Consider the following 23,331-nt stretch of genomic DNA (forward strand, 5'->3'; position numbering starts at 1 on the left):
GAAAATGAATTTCTTGACGGTTGTTTTAATAACAAAACTGGGCTTTCAATAGCCTTATTTCTTGGAATTTCTGTTTTTACAAACTTTTGAAATAGTTCATCAACATAAATTCTTTCTTTATCTTTGAAGTCTATACTATGATGACTATTTGTCAGCGCATAATTAATTGCATATGTGATAGAAAATGGTTCATCATTTTGTTCCATTAAATCTATCTTATGGAATTTATAAGCCAGACTTAAGGATCTGCCGAGATTTTCGGTTGATAGAGGAATAGCGTATCCAATATGAGCATTGAATTTAACATTTACATTTGCCAAGTTACCATGGATTATTCCAATTATTTGATCTCTAGGATTAGTGATTCTTTTATCACAGATTGCCAGACTTATTGGAGAATTAATTCCTTTCATGTATGTGGATTTAACTAAAACTTGAATGGTACTAATATGAATCCATCCAATTTTAGATCTTTTTTGTTGATCTTTAATTTTTCCAATTTGTTTATTTACATCTTGTTCATTTATCAGAGCTATTTCAAGTTCTCCATTTGCGGATTGTATTTTTATTGGAGTTTCAATCTGAATTTTTCCATAATATATTATATTTTTTCTATTAAAGATTTCTTTTAGAGGATTTTGTTTATTAAAATTATCGTTAGGTTTAAGATCTAATTCCGTTTTTAAAATAGCTTGTTTTTCATTATCAAGTAAAGCAGTTAGCTTATAGTAATCAGATTCTTCAGTTATTTCTATATCTTCTAAATAATTCATAACTTAAAAAGATTGGGATAGAGATGTACCTTTCTGGAGAATAAACTTCTTTATTTATTGCTATTTTACAATATGTGCTTTGTTCTCCAGAGGGGAGATTTTACAAATTAATTCCAGAGGGGAATATCTTAGAATTATTTTTCTAATGGATCAGACTCCAGAATCGCCTTAGCTACTTCCTCTTCGCCCTCCTGGCCTGTGAGTACTCTAAGCTTCCTGCTTTCTGATTTCTGATTTCTAATGATCTATCAAATAACTTAGCACTCTATTTATAATGGTTGGGTTTGATGGACAAATCCCATCCTTACCCTTCTTATGACGTCATTGCTTACGTCATTGAGCAATAATTCGCACCAACTACATTATTGGTGCCTTGTGACGAAAGCTCTTACATCATTCAACAATAATGTTGATGGATGACTCAGATGTCTCATCCTCTTCTTTTCCCATGTGGGTGGGGTCTTCAGCATTGTTGCTTTCTTCAGACATTTCTGAGGCGCACAGCTGGCACCTATGGTCTTCTTTGTCTTTTAGTAAATGGCATAGATTCCTCCTTATCCCGTCAGGAAGTTTTTCCAGTAATCCAGAAAAGTTGTAAAATGCTGATTCAAAATCCACTAGAAGTTTCATCTCTCTTGATTCAATTTGGTTTTTCTTACTAGAAACAATTAGAGTGTTTCTACTTTTGTAGTTTATTCTTGTTCTGGATTCTTTGTTTATTTTTTGGGCTCTCTCGAAGACTCTTGCCAATGTACTGGCCAATCTTCCTTCGTCGCTATAAATTGATAGATCTTGAACTTGTTCTATTGGTTGAAAATCTCCTGGGAAGACTGACATGAAAATTACTTGAAATGCTGGGATCAAACATTCTCCTTCTTCATTGAAGATTGGCTGACTACTTGTAAATTTTAGGGATATATCTCTTGGTTCTCTTGCATCAATCATATTTTGAATTTTTTCACTGCATCTATAAAACCTGCAGGAAATTCTTTAATGATATTTAAATTGTCAAAAATTAGGATTGTATCAATTAATCCGTATTGGAAAAACTGATATGTATCAGAGGGTGAAGCCTCTGGGAAGATTACCAGCTTTGTTAGCTGTTCTTTGTTAATGGGATAATATCCCAATATTGCTCTTTTGTCTAGAGTCCAATTTAGAACCAGATTTAAGGTTTCTCTACAGTTTGATCTACAGACCCTTTTCTTGTCATTTATTTCGGCTCTTGTGGGAATATTTTTCATTAGTCCAGTCCTTTGGGTTTGGGCTGTTCTTTGGATTTGTACTGGAGCTTTTTCTGCTCTTTTTAGAATTTGCTCTGGATGGAGCACTTCATATTCTCTGAGGGATTCTTTTGCCTCTTCTATTGTCAAGAATCCTCCTTTGTGAATAGTTTTGGGCTGATGGGTGAATGGGGCTGCTTTAGCCCAATCATCGTAAACTCCTTTCATTGGGCCATTATATATGACATAATATTTTTTATCCTGAGTTGATTTTTTAACTATTTCTGCCAGAGTTTTATTTTCAGGGATTTTTTCAGAAAAAATTGGTTTGGGTTTTGTGGCTGGTCCACCACGCTTAGCTGGCTGAACTCTGATGGTGTTGCGAGCATTGGTATTGGAGCAGGTAATGTTGCTTGCTGGGGAACTTTCATGGCTTCCATGGCCTTCTTGATAGATTGAATTTTAGTTCTTAGCTGGTGGCAATGATTGCACCTTTCAAGCTCTTGTTCAAGCTTCTGGATTTCTTGATTCATTGTGTTGACAATGAACTCCATTCTCTTGTCAATGTATCTGCAATAATATTTTTATTTCCTTTAATATACTCGATTTTTATCGGATATTGTAATAGAAACATTTGCCATCTTACCAGACGACCCTGATTATAGTCAGATTGTAAATTATATCTAATAAAACCTGTTAAATAACTTGAGTCTGTTCGTAATGTAAATTCCCTTGGAAGTAGATCAATCCTCCATTTCTTAATAGTTTTTATTGCTGCTAGAGTTTCTTTTTCATGGGTAGTATACCTCTGTTCTGTTGGTGTAAATGTTCCAGAAATATATCTGCATAGTAATTCCTTTGAGGAATGTTTAGAATCTAGTGATTCTTTTTCTTTGTTCAAGCTTTTTTCAGCTTTTTTAGCTTTTAGACAGCCTGACCAGGTCTTGTCTGAAGCATCTGTTTCTACTATTAAATAGTCATCTTCTTCCGGAATATAAAGTTCTGGAAGATTTTTACAAAGTTCTTTAATTTTTTGAATCTGTAGGCTATCCTTTTCTTCCCATTTCCAACTCTTTTTTATACTTATTTTTGAAAATAAGTTTTTAGTATAATCTGTTATATTCTTTAAAAATCCTTGATCAGAAATATAATTTATGCATCCTAAAAATCTTTGTAATTGTTTTCTATCTTCCATTTTATCAGGAAATAAATCTACTTTTTCTAATACATTTGGTTGAAGTTTTAACTTCCCTTCAGTAGATAGAATTAATCCAAGAAATTCTATTTCTTGTTTTGCTATCTTAGCTTTCTTTTTACTGAGGACTAAACCTTTTTTCTTACATCTTTCTAAGACAATTAGTAATTTTTGAAGATGATCTTCTTTATCTTGTTTTGTAAAGATTAGTATATCATCAATGTAAACTAGAACAAAATCATTTAAATCTTTTAAATTTTCTTCCATAAAACTCTGATAAATACCTGGAGCTTGTTTTAGTCCAAATGGTAGGACATTCCATTCGTAGAGTAAAACTCCTGTTGATTCTTTTGTTGGACAAGTAAAGGCAGTTAATTTCTTTGTTTCTTCGTCTAAACGAAGTTGCCAATATCCTGATTTTGCATCGAGCGATGAAAACCAAGTTGCTCCTTTGATTTTTTCTAGAATGGAATCCTTTCTTGGGAGCTTATGAGCATCTCCTATGGTTGCTTCATTCATTTTTTATAATTAATAACCATTCTTCGTTTTCCTCTTTTAATTTCGTTATTGTTTTCAACATAGAAGGCTGGGGCCGCATGAGGGCTTTTACTTAGTCTTATAATTCCTTTATCCAAAAGATCCTTACATTCGGATGAAAATTCTTCCTTATCTCGAGCTGAATAGGGGATTCTATTTGGAACATTTATTTCCCTTGTAGGAACTTTTAGCTTAATACTTATTAATTCTTTGTTTGTATTTTAATATCTAAAGGATTTTCAGCACAAACTTCATTTAAAAGTTCTTCTATTTTAATTTCAAGGTCATTTTTGGAGTTTTTATCTGAAAATATAGGTTCAAATAACATTCTTCTAGAATAGAAAATATTTTAAATTTTAGAATTTCGTTTATAGTAGTAGTTGGGATTTTTATTAATTTTGCCCTTTGATTTAGAGAGGAATCATATGGGGCTTTTAGAACTATATATGTTAATTCTTGGATAAAAGGGTGATAAAGTTTAAGGAAATTATTTCCTATAATTAAATCTATTCCAGATTCTAATTTATATATAGCTGGAATGATGAATCTGTAATTTTGAATGAAGACTTCAATCATTTCTGCTTTAAAATTAATTTTGTGTATAGATTTATCGGCTATTCTAATTCTTAGTGGATTTTTTAATTTTTTCCAGTTAAGTTTTATATTTGAACTTGCAAAACATTTTGTTGCCCCTGTGTCTATGAAGGCATTAATAAATTTTTCTGTCATTTTTACAGTAATAAATGTAGCGCTATTACTCAGTTCCTGAGTTTGTCTCTGAGTCTGTTTCTGAGACATATTCAAAAATATATTTTAGTTCATCATCAGATTCTTCTAAAGGTTCCATAAAACAAGTTTTTGCGACTTCTAGTTGTTTAGTTAGGTCTTTTTTATCCTTCTTTTTTGGACATTCATTTGCATAATGTCCTTCTTCTTGACAATACCAACATTTACAGTTTTCTTTTTTATTTGGGCAATAGTTCTTTTGTTTTTTATTGATACTTCTTTCCCTAAAATATCTCTTTTTTCTCCAATTTGGATAATATTTTCTTTTTCTAAAATGATATTTTCTTTTTCTTTGGATATTTTTATAAGGATGGTATTTCCGAATATTTTTATTAGAACCATATTTTTGAGAAATTTCTTCGTTATCTTGACAACAAATTCTAATTATATTATTAAATCTTTTCTGAGTAGCTTCCTGCATACAGCGTTCTTTTATTTCCTCTCTTATTGCAGATGTTGCTCCACCGAAATTATTTTCAATTGTTTTATTATTTATTTCTCTTATAAATCTTCCCATAATAATTTCATTAGCAGGATATGGAAGTTTTGTGATATACATGTTAAGATAATGATTTTTATCTTCTTCTTTTAATTTATAATAATGTATTCTATATTCACAAATATAGGATTCTATATAGCATAGATCGAATATTTGAATATTGGCCAAGTGATTTTTTGCTTCTAAATACTCTTTTTCAGAAATTTCGGTTCTATAATTTATGACATTTTTTCCAAAAAATTCTTTGTATAGAACCCTCATTATGTATGCTATTTTATCATAAGCTGTTGTTTTTTCAGCTAATTCTTCTATTATTTTATTATCTATTGATAACATATAATTTCTTATGGTTCCTTTAGTGTGGAAACCTATGAAGTTCCAAATATCCATTTCAGATAATTCATTTAATTTTGGGTTTGTATAAGCTTCTAACAGAAAAGAGTTCATCCAATCTTCGAAAATTTCTTTTTCGTTCTTTTTGCAATCTAGGTCAAGCATTTTTTCTCCTTCTAGTTCTTGAATTTTAGGAATGTATTTTGATGGTATTTTAGTATATTTCGAATTTTTGCTTATAAAACCTTTTTTGAAAGCATAATTTTCAAAACCTGTTTCCCATTTAAATTGGGTTTGATTATTATTCCCAGATGTTCCAGCTTCATCCTTTACTTGTACTGGATGTACTGGTTCTTCATCACTAGAATAGTCTAAAACATATTCTTCTCTTTCAGAAAAATCTGGTTCTTCTTTAATCTGAAAACCTTGTTCCATAAGATTATCTTCTTGAGCCATTTTTAATTGTTTAAAAAGCATTGTAACTTCTTCTAATTTTTCATCAATATTCATAATTTTAGAGGTGGTCTAATCTTTAGATTTGTTGTATCGATTTTATTTGGACTTCTTCTTTTTTAGGAATTTCTTTTTGGAAATGTTTATCAAGTATTTGTTCAATTTTATTTATCATATTAGGTTCTTCCTTTTCTTTATTTTCTGAAATTTCAGAGAAACTAATATTTCTTCAAGCATATCTATTATAGAATTTAATTGTGGATTAAAAGTATGATGAAGGTGGGGATAATTATCTCCCTGATAACATTTTTTAGAAACTCCATGTGAAATATAAGTTTTTTCGGGCTTTTGAAGTCCTTCAATAAAACTTATAGTAAAATAAAGATTTTGAGAAAAATCATTTTGTATTGATTTTAAGAATTCGGTGTCATTACAATTGACATTAGTTAAAATCATTAGTTTTTGATCTATTAATTTTGATAGATTAATTATTTCTTCTCTTAAATATTCTAATTTACTAGTTTTTTCCATAAGGTGACGCTTTTCTTTGAAAAGGGCAACGGTTTTCAATTAAAAGTGTGGTTTTAGAATGAGTGGTTCAGATTTTGCCACATATCACATCTTTAAAACAACATCTTTACCATATATTTCACCTTAAATTAATTACACATAATAAAAATTATATTTTCTACTTTATTAATCTTCTTATTTATTATTTTTTTACAAACATTCATAGTTTAAACGAATTAATCTGTATTCTATAGATACTTTAAAGATAAAGTCATCCACCATGAAAAGTTTTACTCTCTATATTGTTAACACTTTGTTTAAATATAGAAAAAAAATTGAAAAAAAATAAGAAGTAAAAAAATAAGAGAAAAAAATTAGAATTATTTGTTTGTTGTTTAGATAAAAAAAATGAATAAAAAAATAGTAAAAACGTTCTGATTTCTGAAGGCATTTGTTAGCAAAAATCATTAGAATGAACATAAACAAATGATTTCAAATAAAATGTGTTTGTTATTCTTAATACATTTATTTTCAAAATGAATGGATTATTTTGTAATAGCATTGAAACACCAATTCTTTTTTTTTGCCCATGAATAGTGTTCAATTTGTAATGTCTCTTTTAAAATATGAAAGAATACTTAATCATCAAACTGATTCATTGAGACTTCTCATATTATTGAATCCAATTCTTTATATTGAGCTTATAGAAATATTCCAAATCATAAGCATTAACTATTTAGTTGATGTGTTTCACGTTATACTAAAAGATGTTAAAACTTCAGAACAATTTAACTTTGTGGACCTTGAAGAAATGTAAATAGGAAAAAGTAGTGGATGCAGAAAGAGAATGTTTAATGTAGTAAGAAAATCTCATTACCGTTAAATCAAACTTGGCCATTGCCAGATTGTTGGAAGCCACCAACCGTTTAATTTCAGACTTTCTGCTCTCTTCAAAGAACCTCTCAAGAGAACAAACAATTAGTTTTATTAAAACACAATTCATATGAGCAATGCTAGGGGACCAGCAATTTTTGTGATTGATAGTCATCAACTAGCCATCAATGATAATTTGATAGTGTGAGATTGGTGTGAAATTTCATCCAATGGCTCACCTTCCTCTGCTGGTTACATGCTGGCCAAAATTCAATAAAATTGCTTGCCCCTAGACTTTTCCTTCATATAATTATTTCCACTGTTGTAACGAATTAATATCTAGTCATAACGAACAATATCCAAATGGGTTCATAATCAGTTATTACTACAACATTAAAATAGAAAACAAACTGAAGTTCACCAAGAAAGCAAACATAAAAATGGTGAACAAGCAAATCAAGTAGTCCTTTGATTAACAACAGCAAACCAATTTCCTACTTGATGGCCAACCCTACTCTGTGAATTTAACTAAAAGGGATGAGAGCATTCGCGAAAATGATAGTTTCCCAGACAACACGGAGGCCTTATCAAGTGGCCTCGTCACCAGATCTGTCACCTCCTCAGTTGTAAGCAGCAACAGGCTCGGGATTTCAAGAAAGTCAGCAGCCTAAACAACCACAGTCATAGCATTGAGTTAATTTGCAAATTAACATGGAGATCAAAAGATTAGAAAACTTTTGGAGCATGTACACTAACTAGTAAAGGAAATTTGCTCCTCTCAAAGACAAGTATGAAGCAGATGCTCAATCTAACAATGAGAACCACATATATCATGATACACACGTCATAATGGATAAAATTCAGAAACTTTCCTAAACTGAGCCCAAAATCTAGGGTGATTCAGATTAACTAACTAAGTGACATATCATAAAACAAGCACTAGAGTCATGGGTCATCGAAAAGCATACGAAATAAAATCCGTGCTATGTTGCATATAATATGAAGAACAAGAAACAGATGGTACATGACAAGATCAAAGAAACCAACCTCATACAATTCGGAGAGCATGTCTATGTTATTCTTGAGGAATTCTGTGATCCAGCCCCGGAAATGATCCACAACCACAAGGCCCTCCTTGATCCGGCGGGAACCATATATCTTATGGAAATCCCATACCTTACAACAGAAGTCAATGACCGGTGAGAGTACAGGGCTACCAATGCTCACAGGGATCTCAGTCCACCAACCACTACACCTAACACAGCGTCTTAAAAACACAGATTCATCAACGGCAACACTCTTATCGATCTTCAAGACCTTTCCGTCTTGGCTTCTTAGGGAGACCTGGGCAAACTGCAGACGTTCATCGCCCCAATAAAGAGAAAGGCAGACTTGACTGAAGTCTGCGGACTTCATGAGAGTCTTGAATTCATTGTGATGGTCCCTACCCAAATCTCCAATCTGAGTGAACCATATTCGGAAGTTTTCACAGGCAACCTTATCCAAGCCTCTAAATAACTTGATGTTATTCAATTCCTCCAGGATGGCTCTGCTGCGTTTGTTGGTGCCGGCCATACCACAGAAATAGTGGAACATTTCGCTAGACAAATTGTCATTGAGGTGGCCACCATCCTTGCGCTTTTGCACCTTACTTATCGATTCCAGCAAGCTTGGGATCTGAAGATCTTGCGCAGCCTAGAGGATCCAAAGTAATAATGAAAAAGGGAAATCAAATGTATTAAGATTTAAGAGTTAATAGGGGAAACGATTTCTCATTGAAGGAATAAGCTAACAGCTGCAGCCTACACTACATGCTTCCACAGATTCCTACACTGAGTCTAATTGAAAATCAAATTCTAACCGGCTAACTAACTAACGGCATCTAACAGAATGCGAATGCTGACCTGATGCAAATCGGGGAGAACGTGGCTGTTCCGGTTGAAAAAGGCGGTGGACCAGCCCTCGTAGTGGGCGGCAGCTTTGTCGTGGGTCTCCTGGAAATGCTGTTTCTTCTCCAAGAAGAGGATGACCTGAGAGAGGACATAGCTGGAGACATTAGGCACAGGGATGACTCCATCGCCGTCAACCACCAAACCTTCTTCAATAGCATCAGCGTGGCCCTTCAAAACCCCAGATTCAGCAACAAGTCCCTTATCGAACGGAATAAGTTTGAGAGGCTTGCACGAGCTTTTTCTACCACTTTTGTACCAACGGTGGAGAGAGATGCAGAGACTCAGGAATTCGTCATCATTCGCAAGAGTGTAAAAATGAGCTTTCGCAAGCTCATAATCATTGTAGAGCTGACGATACTCGACCTCCTCAAGAGAGAGCCGAAGAGAACCTGGTTTACGGGGTAGAGGAGAGAAAATGAACCAATCGCTAAAGGCTTGACAAACACTGATGCTGTAGAATCTCGATTGCTTCAGTTGCAAAAATCCGGTAATTAGTTCTCCCCCTAATACAGTTCCGTCGTTGCATGCATCACAGAAAAAGTCGAACAACGCGCGGTCCATCAATCCAGGAAACAAGAAAGAGAAATCAAAATGTTGTTTCTTAGGCACAGGGATCACTCCATCGCCGTCAGCAACAAGTTTTAGATCCGCCCTGCACAAGGACAACCGCCCGGAAGACGAGTAACGCTCCATGAATAAGATAAAGTGGAGAAGGAAGAGGAAAAGCCGGAACTGAACCCCTCACTGCCACTTCACATTTGGTTTCTGACTGCCTGGTTTACGGGCTTTCTTAATCTACATCGAAAAGGGGATGATGTGTATTTATTTCATGAACTATATCTCCCCTAATAGACAATTTAGAAGAATTGTATGATTACATATTTAACTTTCTATTTAAGTAAAAAATCTATACTCTACACAACTTTGTCCTCGATCATATTGGGTCCCTATTTGTTGTCATTTTATTTATTTATAGAGAACGAAACGGGAAGTTTCCTACGTTGTGTCCGGTGTGAAATCAAGTGCAAACTCTTTCGTTTTCATTGGCTGTTTTTACCAGGTTTTCTTACTCTTCTGGAATCAAGTTTCCTATGTTTTCTTACTCTTTCGTTTTCGACATGTTATTTTTATCAGCTATTTTTCAAATTGGTTTTTAAAATTGATAAAAACTTATGATGTATGTCAAGTTGATAATGATTTAACCATTCTTAATTATTAATTTTTTTGGTTTTAACTTTTAAGTTTTTAAAATGATCAAATAAAATATTACCCACACTTGGTATTTTTTCTTCATTGTTATTTTTTAAAAAAATTATTTTTGATTCACTATCTATCGAATTAAAAAGTTTAAATACCTATAAAAAACTTTAGACATTATTTTTTATTTTTTAATTTTTTTTTTTCCTTGCTATTCACACAAAGAACGAAACATCAAGTTTTCTTACTCGGGTGGAAGACCAACACAGAAAGAGACCACCTGCCGAAATCACGCCATGGCTTGGCGTAAGTCAAATTCCACATGTTATTTTTATAGGGAAGGTGCAACACACTTTACTTAATTACGTGTATAAAACATCCTTCTAAAATAATAAAAATAAAATAAAAACTAAGATTTAATTACCTTTAAATTAATCACTTTTTCTACTTTATTAATCTTCTTATTATTACTTTTCTTTTACAAACATTCATAACTTAAATGAATTAGTCTGTATGCTATACATACCTTAAAGATGAAATCATCCACCATAAACAATTTTACTCTCTATATGATGAAATATTATTTCAATATACTATCATATATCGCTTCTTTGTTAACTCCTATCAGCCAGAAATATGTAACACGATATAAAATACATAAATATATAAATTTTTTAATTTTTTATTAAATATGAGAACACTATATATATAGAATATTTTTTTAAAAATATAATAAAGTTTTAATATTTTATTAATATTAAAATATAAACTAATATTTTAAATTTTTTAATTATATAAAATCTTTAAAATATTTTTATTTTAATAAAATAATAATATCTATTAGTTTTAAATTTATTTTAATAATATAAATTAAAAATAAATTGTTGAATATGCTAATATATAATATTATTTATATATCTAAAAATAAGTTGTTAGATATGCTAACACGTGAAATGAGACCGGTGGAAATGCACTAGATTCTCGAACCTACATAATCAAATTGACTAAATGTGTGTTTGGATTGTAAATGGAAGTTTGTATAAAATTAATTTTGTAGAATTGATTTTGATTAAAAGTGAGTTAGTATTAACGTGGTTTATGTTTGGTAATTTTTATTAAAATAGATTATAATAAACTAAATATTATTTGGATAATTATTTTATATTATTTTATAATTTTATTTTAAATATTTAAATAAATTTTAATATTTTTTTAGTATTCTCAATATTCTTTAATATTCTAATAGAATTAATAGAATTATAATACAAAGTAAAAAAAATATTCCATACAAAAAAAATAACAATAACAATAAAAGAACTCATATAAAAAAACAGAATTTTTATAAAAAATAATAATATACATAAGTGAGTATTAAAAAAAATATTATAAAAAAATAAATATATGAATTATGAAAGACATAATTGGTATATAAAACATAAAGTTCAATCCAACGTGAAAAAGTGAACGAAAAAATTATAATTTTTAATTTTTGATAAACGTAAATTAAAGACAGAAATCATTTCTGAATTTACAGCATAAAAATATTGCCAAATATAAAAATAAAATATTAAAAGAACTCAAACGCTCTCTTCTCCGACGTAATTCAAACACCCCCAAGTCACTAACTTCGCCAATTGGAGGACCATGTTAAGCAACCATAACAATTGAATTTCTAGAAGCAGAAAAAAAAAGGACAAAAGAGATGAGGACATGAAGTTGTCCGGATATCGAGAAGGCATTTGTTAGCAAAAATCATTAAAATCAACATAAAACAAATTATTTCAAATAAAATGTGTTTGTTATTCTTAATACATTTATTTTCAAAATGAAGGGAGTAGATTGCAATAGCATTGAAACACCAATTCTTTTTTGCCCATCAATAATTGTAGAATAAACACCATTCACCAAGTATATTCTTAAATAATCAGTTACATTTTCAGCAGATATATTTAAAAAAATTTGAATATTCTAAAATTTAAATTTTTATTTTAGAGAATATAATAAAATTTTTTACTATTGAATATTTTATTTTTTATGTTTTTTTTAATTTTATTTATGAAATAAATGGTAATAAACTATATTTTACTTTTTAAAGTGAAATTTAAAATTTAAAAGATTCAAATCTCATCTGAAAAGGTTTGATTCCATCGCGAGTGGAGTTATTTATTTAGTTTACTTTTATAAGAAGAGTAAATATTAAAAAAAGACTGTATAGGCTAGACATTATTAGTCATGGTGATAATATATGTATTTTGTGTAACAAAGACATTGAACATATTCACCACTTATTTCTGAGCTGAGTTTACCTGGCAGGTGTGGTATCAATGACTATCTGACTTTAGAAAATTGTGGTCTATTCTGAGTTCACTAAAAAAACACTTTGAGAACAGAACAGGTGTTGCTAACAAGAAGGGAGAGTGCAACAAGTGGCTCATATGTTATTTAAAAAGTGTGGCTAGAGAGGAATAGGCAGATTTTCAACAAAAAAAAGGGAGGCGCAGAGAAGGTGTTTTAGAAATCTGCAATCAGTTGTACAGTGGAATAGTTTGGATCTCTTCTGTTATTGATAGCAATACCGAAGATGACACTAAAATAGTTTTCTGTTTTGAATTTACATATTTATTAATTTTTGTCATTCTACTGTGTTATGTTGAGCTCTCTTGTTCAAAAAAAAAAAAAACTCCCATGTACAATTTTGAAGAGTAAAAATTATGCATCATCAATTATTGACATCATTTTTCGACATGAAGATGAGTTATTCAAGGACATAAACGTTACCAACATTTTATATCTTGAAAAAACAAGAAGAGAATAACAACTTCATGGGAAGAAGCATGGAACCCCTGCAGAAAACTTTGCGATTAATGGTCAATCAAAATTTGATAGAAAGAAAAAGGTGATATGTTCCAATGGTGACAATATTTGAAATTCATGGCTATTGCTACGGTGACTGAGGACAAGCAATTGGTACATTATTTTCAAGTGGCAGGCAATGCATCTAATAAGTGTGTGAATGATGCCAATGCCTAAGAGGTATTCTAGGAGGTTTAGGTATGTATCTACTATATTTCTTAATTTTCTCTCCTTTTTAGGTGTGCGGAGTACTTAACCAATGATTGAAAACAAAATAAAAAAAAAAAGCTAAAATTGAATAACAAGGCAGTGACATTAATAAAAATAAAGAATAATTAAAAAAATCACATAAAACAGGGGTAATTCGGTGCACAAAAATTAAATAGGGGTAATTCGGTGCACAAATATTTTATATTAATGCAGAGTTTGAAAAAAAAAAAAGCGTACTTAGCACTTAGTTAAAGGAAGAATTTTTTCTGCTTAACCACACACAAAATTACTCAATTCAATAAAATTTTATTAAATTGGATTTCGGAATCATCAATTCAATAAGATTTTATTTGTCCAACCCATACTCAGTAAAAAAAGATTTTAATTTCTTCACCAGAATAACTTGTTTTGCATGTTTATGGAATACAAATAAAATTTAAGAACATTTTGAAGTCCACGTTCAATATTTCTGTTTTTATACAAATTTAATTTATATTATTATCTAGTTATATTTATTTCAATGTTAATAACAGAATCATGATTATAGTGTAATAATTAATTTTATAAAATTGAGTTATTAAATATTATATTGAGTGATAAAAATTTAGTGCTCTTTCTATAGCGTTTTTTTAAATATAAAAAAATACTTAATTATCAAATTGATTTATTGAAACTTCTCATACTATTGTGCCTAATGATCTAATATCAAGTGTGTTATGTCTATTATAAATTTCCATCGCTTCCTACTCTTATTTAATTAGCGAAATTAACAAGCAACTGAATTTTTCACTAGCTATATTATTAACGCTCCCATGGAAAAATTATGCATGACCAGTTATTGACCATTATTTTTCGATATGCGGATGAGTTATTTAAGGACATTACCATTACCAACTATTCTGGATAAGAAAAATATTTATGATTATGAGTAAATGAAAATCTAATGCTATTAGTTAGCCGAGATCGTGTAAAGACTAATAAAATAACATATTCATAAACAAAAATATTATATGTATATTAAAATCAGCCACGAAAATCAGCTACTAATATATTTGTATATAAATATGTGTAATTTAATTTATTTTCAATATGTATTTATATTCTAACATATATTTTATACTGATGATTAATTTTAGTGGCTAATTATAGTGTACACCTAACATCGTACTTTCGTAAAACTGTCAAATCATGAGATTAAAAGACACAATGAAGGCAGTAAATGCCTAGACTTATTGGTTCCACTTCCAACATTACTGCTAAAGAACATTTGGATTTTATTTGAGTTTGTCATGCAAAAGGCCAAAGGGAAGGAGCCTCCCTTTCCCTGAGATCCTCTTCAACCCCAACCACAAGGGATGAGAGCATTTCTGAAAATGAAAGTCTCCCGCACCACTCTGTTATCTCCTCCATAGTTTTTTCCCCTAATTCCATCACTGCCCTTCCTGTCAACTTGAACAAGCTCTTGATGCCCAGAAATTCCGCAGCCTAGAAACACTCATAATTGTCAGTTGTGCTTTTTGCACACTTAACATTAAGGTATCTATATTTGTTTAATTATACTTATACTTAAGGGTAAGAACTAAGAGTTAAAATATTCAAATCAAATCAGAGCAGGTGTGATGCAGAAAACAAGATAGATCCATGTTGCAAAGTCAGAAACTCACCTCATTCAAGTCTGAGAGCATGGTTCGGTTAAGCTTAAGATATTGTGTACACCAACCCTTGTAGTTGATGATAAGGTTCTTCAATTCCCTGCTAAAATCGTGTTTTTTGTTCATGAAGTGCGTGATCTCTGAGACGATCTTGCCTGATAAATTCTTTAGCGGGATCTCATCCCCTTCGACCAAGCGGCGCCCACCACCACGATCTGTAAAAGCACTCAAAACCTCAGATTCAGCGGCGACAACTCTCATGTCAACGCTTGTAGCCACTCCGTCCAAGCTTTTTAGGGAAATTATGTTCCGACGACTAACTATACGGTAGCGGTGCAGATACAGGTCTTGGCAGAGACGAAAAAATGAGTCTGATTCGCAAAGAGTTTCGAATTTATGACGATAATAGGTTTTGCCAGAGGAATCAATGTTAGTGAACCAATTAATGAAGTCTTGACAAGTTTTGGTGTCGAAGCCTCCGAATAACTCGGCGTTCATCAATTCTCCAAGAATCTCCTTGCCGCGGAAGCTGTGGCCAGTCATTCCTGTGAAATACCGATACATGATATCGATATAGTCTCTTCTTAACAAAATCACGACCGGCTCCATGATCTTCTCGGGCTCCATCAATTCAGGTCAAAACTCGAAAGACAGAAAGAAAGAAAGAAAGAAAAACAAAACCCTGCAGAGCAAGATGGAATGGAAAGGCTAAATCTGACTTGTGAGATGAAATAGAAAAAAAAAAAAAGCCACTTATTTTATTTGTAATTATAAGTGGCGCCTGCTCTTCTATGGTGCACCATAGTTGCCCACCTCAACGTACTAGCTAGGTAGCTTTGTAATTCTGTGGGGGCAAAAGGAAACAAAAAATCTAATTATAAAGTTCAATGTTAGAAAAAAAAAAAGGCGAAAAATATTTTTTTTTAAAAATATTATGAAATGTCAATCACTTCTAACGAGTGAATTTTATTAAGAATTCATCAACTTAGTTTAACTCAAATTTTATTTTTACATTTTTATTCAGGAACTTCTATGGTGCTTCATTAGTATCCTGCTGAAGAGGCATGACACATACAAGGTTGTTCTGTAAAAAACTAGTCTGAATCTCGTAGTGGACAGAATTTGTCTACCTAAACTTTGTTAATAAAGTCACAGAAATATATTAATAATGTTGGATTAGTTAAGACTTAAGAGAACACAATCAATTAATTAAATAATATTTTAATTTATATGATAGTAGACTCAGTCCATATTAAAATACGCCAATGAGAACGGAAGAGCTCAAAATGAGCCAAGCTGCCAAGGAGGCCTTAGGACGGGTAAGGAAGGAGGAACGTTCAAATCCTGCTATAGAAGTGTCTCAACTCCATAATGGAATTATTAGCATCAAAGTGAACAAAGCTGAAAAGAAAAGATTGGAGAAGCCATGGAAACATGCATTAATAGTCAAGCTGCTGGGTAGAAAAATAAGGTATGGAGTGCTGAAGCAGCGTCTGAATAGCATGTGGGCGAAGAATGGAGGCCTTGACCTCATTGGTTTGGGAAACGAGTATTTTGTAGCAAAGTTGTACAATGAAGATGATTATTGGCATGTCATAGAAGGGGGACCATGGCTGTTCTTCAACCATTATCTCACTATCTGAAGATGAACACCGGATTTTCACCCTTTTAGAATTGAGATTAACTGGCTGCATGGGTCTGACTCCCAAATTTACCCATAGAATACTATGAAAAAAGATTCCTAGATAAAGTAGGAGACCAAATAGAAAAAACACTCAAGGGGGACTTGAATACTGCGAATCAAGCAAGAGGTAAATTCACACGTCTTTGTGTGGAATTGGACTTAAGCAAACCCTTGGATGCTAAATATTTGGTGAATGGAGTTACTTATCATATTGAATATGAGGGGCTACACATGATCTGTTTCTCTTGTGGCAAGTTTGGCCATATTAGTGATGGGTGCATGTCGAAAACCATGGGAAGAGAGGAGAGGGGAGTCCAAGTCCAGAAGCAACCAGAAGCGGTGGAAGAGGAAGGCTCCCAACAACCACATCTGGGGCAAGGCGAGAGCATTCCAGGAGACAAGGGTAAAAAAGTAATTGAAAATCCTCATCGATTTGGTGAATGGATGGTTGTACAGAAGCAAAAAAAGACAAAAAGACAATTGGAGATGGGAGAAACCATGGTATAGTACAGAGAGATTTAATGAGTGGAAGAAAAACTGCAATTTGTACTGATACTACAGGGATTTCTTTATTCGGGTTTGTACTGATACTCAACTCAGTTGGTCATAGTCATCAGAAAAAAACGAAAGAAGATTAAATTATCAATGGCTAAAATTTGACATTTTGTCACAAACAATCTTTTCCGTAGCCTTTGAATTCAAGTTTATTTTTCCTCTTCTTCCAAAAATAAAAATCAAACTATAACTTATCTTTTCAATACCAGAAGTCCATCTGCTCTTCTCCCCTCATCTCTCTCTGCTTGCTTGCGAATTGCTTTTCTAATTCTGTTTTTTTTTTTACTCCCCTGTCATTTATTTTTATTACAATTTAGCGTTCATAGTTAATATTTGGTGACTAAACTCCGTTTTTGTGATAATAATAGCTTTATAGCTTGATTATATATTACAAATTTAAAATTATGGTAGTTTGGTAGGTAAATAATATTTTTTTCTATATTGCTGTTGGGATTTTAAGAATATTTTTTTCCAAAACTATCTAGTACCTATTTTGTATATTAACCTACATACCTATCTATATTTCATTATATTAGATAGTGGTTATACTACTAATTTTGTTGCTCTTTTATTGTCCTTAGAATCAAATCTATATAGGTGCAGTCTTGTTGTAATTCATCATATGTGGATATGAATATGAAGATAAAGGAAGAGAATTATTATTCATGGATTTACAAGAGCAATGTAAATAATATCAATTTGCCAATTATCCCATCAAATCAAATTATGCCTGTCTCAACGCAAGAACCTATTGCTGTTTCTAATTCTGATAGCGTTGTTGAAAACCGTATTCCTACACCTCATTATCAGCTTTAAATCCCAACGCAGATTTTTAGCACCTCAAACAATACTGAGCAGCAAAATACTGACATGTTCGAAGATCTTAATTGACAGGCATTTTTTTGGGACACTTCTAACTTTTATGACGATAATAATAATTTTGTTGAGCTACACTCACCAGTTGATAATTTCATGTTAATGGAGTCAACGATGCAGAATAATCAATAGTATTAATCTAATCAAAATTATGATTTTCATCAAGAAGATGCAAAAAATACTCATCATCCTCATCTTGATAGCCATGGTTCATGTTCTACAAATGGTGTTTATGCAAACTTTTCACCATAAGATATTTTAGTATGTTTGAAATTCATGACTATTGCTATGGAATACAGATAAAATTTAAAATTTTTTTTTTTTAGTTTCTCACGGTATCCCCAACCCAACAGGTCAAGGACTAATCCTAAGAAAATTTTGAAGTATCCACGTCCAATATTTCTGTTTTAGTTGTAAATTTCTCAGCATGTTTTTTGCAAAGGAGTCACTCCTTTCTTATCAAAAGTTTCCTGAGGCTCCGCTCTTGCCCATGGTATTAAAAATTTAAAACAGGGCATAAGCCCATATAATGCATCTGCTTAGACTCTACTTCTTTGGACTCCAATGTGAAATTTTAAATCCTCATAGCCCAACTGAAAAAACAACAAGGCCCATATCTCAATGACTAATGTAAAAAAACTAAATATATAACTGGTTTTGCATTTTTTTGCAATACAAATAATAATTTAATAATATTACCCCAAAAAAATAAGAACATTTTGAAATATTTATCTCTTAGTTTTTATACAAATTTAAGTAATTAACCATTATAAATAAAGTTTAATTTAATCTAATATATTATTATCTGATTAAATTCATTTCTAATGTTATTTATGAAAATATATGCTATGTCGATGTAATAAAATGTAATATACCTACGTCATCAAATATTTATAAAAAAAAAACTTGTTTATACCTAAAATACGTAAAAAAAAAGTAATTTCTTAATTATTAATTAATTAATTCTTAGTTTAACCATTTATCATTACATCATTCATTCATTTGCAACGGCAAGTCCGCACAACAATATTACCTACCGGTCGTACCCATCATTATTTTTATTTCTTACCATTTTTAATTAAAATTTTCGGCAATTTTATTTCAAAGGAAAAAAAAAAAAAGAAGAGAAATTTTTAAGGAATATCACCAAAAAGCAAAAACCCTGTGTGTGTTTTGAGCTTTTCCGAACACGAGCCTTGATCTACGCCCATGGCTACCACCAATGGTTCTTCTCCGGTAACTTCTATTCTTCTTCTCCTTCTTCCAATCCCTTTCCCTTTCTATATCCCTATTCTTCTATGTTTCAAAATTGGTTCTTGTTTGTGTTACTGAGCTGAATTGCAATGCCACAGCGAGCTGCTGAAAACACAGAGAACAGCTTAGAGAAGATCAAGCGTCAACTTGCTTCAGGTTCTGGCAGAAACTTGTTGCAGGGTCCTCTTCTCAAGCGATCTGAAACCGTAAGCTGAAATTGCTTTCTCCTTATTCATATTTTCCGTACTTTGTTTGCTGTCTCTCAATTTTGATCACCAATTGTTTGTTAAAATTTCTGTTTGGTAATTTCATGTTATGATCCTTTTCATTGGTACCCATTTACTTGATAATAGTTATTTTTCTCAATTCTAGTTTAAAGTTCCAATTTTTCCTTGGATACACAGGTGATTCACTTTTCATGTGTGTTTCAGAGTTTCATTATGTGATTCATTGAGTTCCATGATTGATATTTTCAGAAAATATTCATGCTGTTTTACTTAGGATGCTTAAGTACTGCATATTGAATTGATATTTGCTGTGTTTGCAGCTGAGAAAATGGAACGAGCGTTGGGTAATCTTGGATCCAACAACTGGGAGAATGGAATACAAGTATGTGTATTATGATATATGTACTTTTCTTTGTCAGGCTTAAAAAAATTATGGATAGTAATGTTCTACAATGTTTTGCTTGGATTTTAGGTTAAGAAGAAATGAGCCAACTGTTAAGGGAACAATTATATTTGATGCCAATAGCACAATTACTGTATCTCCTGTGAATTTCCAGTAAGATTATTGTCTTTAAGATTGGCCTGTGTTTAATAATTTCTTTTTTATGAAATTCTTCTGGACTAAGTTTGTTTGTGATGCTCACTGACAATGTATTCATTTGTTTGTGTTTCAGTGGGCTACCAAAGTATGATGGGTGCTGCTTTTGTATCCTTTTTTTCCCAATTTTTTCCATCACTTTTATTAGCACTTAAGAATCATATATGCTAACAAACGAACCAAAAATTGCCTACTTGTTACCTCTTTAACTGTCTCCAAAAGATATTGGAACACCACAGAAAAAGGATTACTTCCTCTGTGCAGAGACTCCTGGTGCAGCTAGAGCATGGGTGTCGACTTTACAGTAAGTTTAATCATCACACGTCCCCCCCCCCCCCCCCCCTTCCCTCCTTTCTTCTCATCTCTTTGGGCGTCCAAGTTGAGTAGAGTATGATCTTATTAATATTATATTGGTGTGCAATATGTTTCTGTCTATGGTTAAGTTCTTTGTTGTTGGTACAATATCTTCTGATCTATTTCATTATCTGACATCAGGGCAACACAGTTAGTTCTAAAAGCGCATAAAGAAGCTGTGAATTCCTTAAGTGGGAGTGGTTCTACAAAATTAGGAACTGTTGCAACAGTTGTTGCTGCAGCAAATTCAACGGCCTTGGAATGTTCTAAAGAAATTGAAGCAGCAATGCAGATTTCTCTCAGAAATGCTCTAGGAATGATGTCAACAAAGCCTACTGATGGTCCTATGGATGATTTAACAATCATGAAGGTACAATTTAATCCTGGTTCCTTTCATCTTTCTAGGCTCCACTCCATAATTAAACTTTGTAAAGTTACATGTACAAGTGACTATATACTATGTATTTTATCTTGTTTATATCTCACAAAGATACAAAAGAATTCCATAAACCCTGCTAGCTATGCTTTTAGGTTTCTCTCCGATTTTTTCATTGTTTTCTTTTGGTTTGGAGGACACTTTTCATAGCTTTTGATTCATTAAATTTTATAAAGTTTTGAATCCATTTTAAATTCATATATTTGTTTCTATTAGATGGTTAATCTCTATTACCCCCTTTCTTAATTTATCCAATTTCTCCCTTCATCCTGGAATAGACTTAGCTTCATCATTGATAGGGCAATTAAGAGATGGGTGAAGGATAAAGTTACATTTCACAATAAAGAAAACCTTAATAAAAGGAAGAAGTTAGAACATGTCTACGGTTGTGGCAAGATAGATACTGTAGTTGATCAGGAGAAAGTATTAGACTGGGGTGGAAAGAAAAGAGCGAAAAAAGTTTTTTTTTTTTTTTTTTTTGGGGATGGGGGTGGGGGTTGATACGGAAGATTGGTTGATTTCACGACAAACATTTGAAAGGAGTATGCATGGTGAATATAATAGAGAAGGGAAAATTTTGATTTGAAAAAGATTTTGTCCCCGTGTATTATTGTCTTTTTTTTTTTTTTATATATATATGAGATTCTTTATTGCTTTTGATTTGGTTCTGAAGATGGTACACTACTCTATAGGAAACACTAAGAGTCAAGGATGAAGAGCTGCAGAATCTGGCCCGTGACCTACGTGCACGTGATTCAACTATAAGAGATATAGCTGATAAACTATCTGAAACTGCTGAAGCGGCAGAGGCAGCAGCATCTGCTGCTTATACTATGGATGAGCATCGGAGAATTGCTTGTGTGGAAATTGAGCGATTGAAAAAAGATTTAGAGAAGCAACAGGAGTTGTCTGCGCAGAAGGTATACCATTATGCTAGTCCATTTGAAAATTGTTCGTATCGTTTTACCCACTTCTTTTATTTGCAGCTTGAAATTTGAGTTACTGTTAGTAAATGCTTTGGACAAGTAGCCCGTAGCATTTACTTGCAATGAAATTGTCTGAGTGATCAATTTGTCTTTAATTTTTATTATAGCTAAAGGAGTATGAGGAAAAGATTACGGGATTAAGCAAAGAAAGAGAGCAGTTAATCAAGCAGACAGAGGCAGCTATTCAGGAGGCAAATATGTGGCGTTCTGAGCTGGCCAAAGCTAGAGAGCATGACGTAATCTTAGAAGCAGCCGTAGTAAGGGCAGAAGAAAAGGTTAGAGTTGCAGAGGCAAATGCCGAAGCTAGGATAAAGGAGGCTGCACAGAGAGAAGCAGCAGCAACAAAAGAGAAGCAGGAGCTCCTAGCGTATGTGAACATATTAAAAGAACAACTTCAAAGGTTCATTTTTCTTTTCTTATTTCTTCCATCGCATGAAATGCTTTTAATTAGGTTTTACAAGTATGCTTTCGTTTTCTGACCTAACCTAAAACATACACGGAGATATTACACATCAATACTCGAGAGAAACAGGGAATTGAAATGAAATTTTGGATAGTTTGTTTATTTGTTTTGTCGAGTTCAATTACTTGGATATGTATATCCAGCTATGAAATGTGCAGCTGTCATGAAAATGAAGTTGACAATGGCCAATGTAACAGGCAACACATTGATACAACTGAAGTTGAGAAGACAGAAGCATGCTCAGATACAAAGCACGTTGACCCGACAGACGAGAATGTGGATAAAGCATGCCTAAGTGTTTCCAGAGCGACTCCCATCCCCACAGAGAATGTAGTTCACATGGCAACCGATCAAGTAAATATTCGACCAGTTGAGGACAGTGAATGGAGCGATATTCAGGCAACAGAGGCAAGGGTAGCCGATGTAAGGGAAGTAGCACCAGAAACTGATGGAAGCAGCTTAGATATTCCTGTGGTTAGCCAACCAGGTGCGAATCATCATCATGAACAAGGATTAGGCTCTTTCCATCAGCCATGATGTTCGCGCATGCATACACAAAAAATTTTCACCTGTAGGGAATGTAATTATATCATTTGTTGGATGAGCGTGTAAACATAATTATTGATTTTCAGTTGACTAATCTGTTATATGACCTTCCCTTAAAGTGGATACCTTTTCTGATGTAATCGGATTTGGATGTATACAAAATCTGACTTGTAAACTCTCCTAGTCCTAGATATGTACCATTTGTTCATCAACAAATAGAGCAATTTCCAAAACAGTTCAATTCAACTGTGCTTTAACAAATATTGAAGAATTGAATAATTATAAAAAGGGCCAGAAGGTGGTTTT

At 32.4% G+C, this 23,331-nt stretch overlaps 3 protein-coding genes across 3 annotated transcripts; 1 reads left to right on the forward strand and 2 right to left on the reverse strand.

Annotated features, from left to right (window-relative positions):
• Positions 1 to 7,258: 7,258 nt before the first annotated feature.
• Positions 7,259 to 10,085, reverse strand: LOC130940989 (uncharacterized). The gene is made up of 3 exons (XM_057869314.1): positions 9,087 to 10,085; positions 8,230 to 8,877; positions 7,259 to 7,849 (listed from the first exon to the last, which is right to left on the reverse strand). The coding sequence occupies exons 1-3, from the start codon at positions 9,825 to 9,827 to the stop codon at positions 7,694 to 7,696; spliced, it is 1,545 nt and encodes a 514-aa protein (XP_057725297.1). The 5' UTR covers positions 9,828 to 10,085; the 3' UTR covers positions 7,259 to 7,693.
• A 4,381-nt stretch (positions 10,086 to 14,466) lies between these two features.
• On the reverse strand, positions 14,467 to 15,879 carry LOC130940568 (uncharacterized). The gene is made up of 2 exons (XM_057868742.1): positions 15,059 to 15,879; positions 14,467 to 14,879 (listed from the first exon to the last, which is right to left on the reverse strand). Exons 1-2 carry the CDS (start codon positions 15,671 to 15,673, stop codon positions 14,682 to 14,684), a joined length of 813 nt encoding a protein of 270 aa, XP_057724725.1. The 5' UTR covers positions 15,674 to 15,879; the 3' UTR covers positions 14,467 to 14,681.
• Positions 15,880 to 19,175: 3,296 nt separating this feature from the next.
• Positions 19,176 to 23,271, forward strand: LOC130940566 (uncharacterized). The gene is made up of 10 exons (XM_057868739.1): positions 19,176 to 19,397; positions 19,514 to 19,621; positions 19,963 to 20,024; positions 20,115 to 20,198; positions 20,317 to 20,348; positions 20,463 to 20,544; positions 20,736 to 20,964; positions 21,723 to 21,950; positions 22,124 to 22,416; positions 22,677 to 23,271. The coding sequence occupies exons 1-10, from the start codon at positions 19,371 to 19,373 to the stop codon at positions 23,014 to 23,016; spliced, it is 1,485 nt and encodes a 494-aa protein (XP_057724722.1). The 5' UTR covers positions 19,176 to 19,370; the 3' UTR covers positions 23,017 to 23,271.
• Positions 23,272 to 23,331: the final 60 nt, after the last annotated feature.

This window comes from Arachis stenosperma, chromosome 7 (genome assembly GCF_014773155.1).
Source record: "Arachis stenosperma cultivar V10309 chromosome 7, arast.V10309.gnm1.PFL2, whole genome shotgun sequence".
NCBI lineage: Eukaryota > Viridiplantae > Streptophyta > Magnoliopsida > Fabales > Fabaceae > Arachis > Arachis stenosperma.

What these genes read in the sequence shown, in the direction of transcription:
- LOC130940568 (XM_057868742.1), bottom strand. Translation starts at nt 15,673, where the DNA reads ATGGAGCCCGAGAAGATCATGGAGCCGGTCGTGATTTTGTTAAGAAGA. An exon ending in TGCTCTCAGACTTGAATGAG is followed by an intron (nt 14,880 to 15,058) that starts GTGAGTTTCTGA and finishes GAGTGTTTCTAG; the next exon opens with GCTGCGGAATTTCTGGGCAT.
- LOC130940989 (XM_057869314.1), bottom strand. Translation starts at nt 9,827, where the DNA reads ATGGAGCGTTACTCGTCTTCCGGGCGGTTGTCCTTGTGCAGGGCGGAT. An exon ending in TTCTCCCCGATTTGCATCAG is followed by an intron (nt 8,878 to 9,086) that starts GTCAGCATTCGC and finishes TGGATCCTCTAG; the next exon opens with GCTGCGCAAGATCTTCAGAT. An exon ending in TGCTCTCCGAATTGTATGAG is followed by an intron (nt 7,850 to 8,229) that starts GTTGGTTTCTTT and finishes GTGGTTGTTTAG; the next exon opens with GCTGCTGACTTTCTTGAAAT.
- LOC130940566 (XM_057868739.1), top strand. Translation starts at nt 19,371, where the DNA reads ATGGCTACCACCAATGGTTCTTCTCCG. An exon ending in GTATCTCCTGTGAATTTCCA is followed by an intron (nt 20,199 to 20,316) that starts GTAAGATTATTG and finishes TTTGTGTTTCAG; the next exon opens with TGGGCTACCAAAGTATGATG. An exon ending in GCATGGGTGTCGACTTTACA is followed by an intron (nt 20,545 to 20,735) that starts GTAAGTTTAATC and finishes ATCTGACATCAG; the next exon opens with GGCAACACAGTTAGTTCTAA.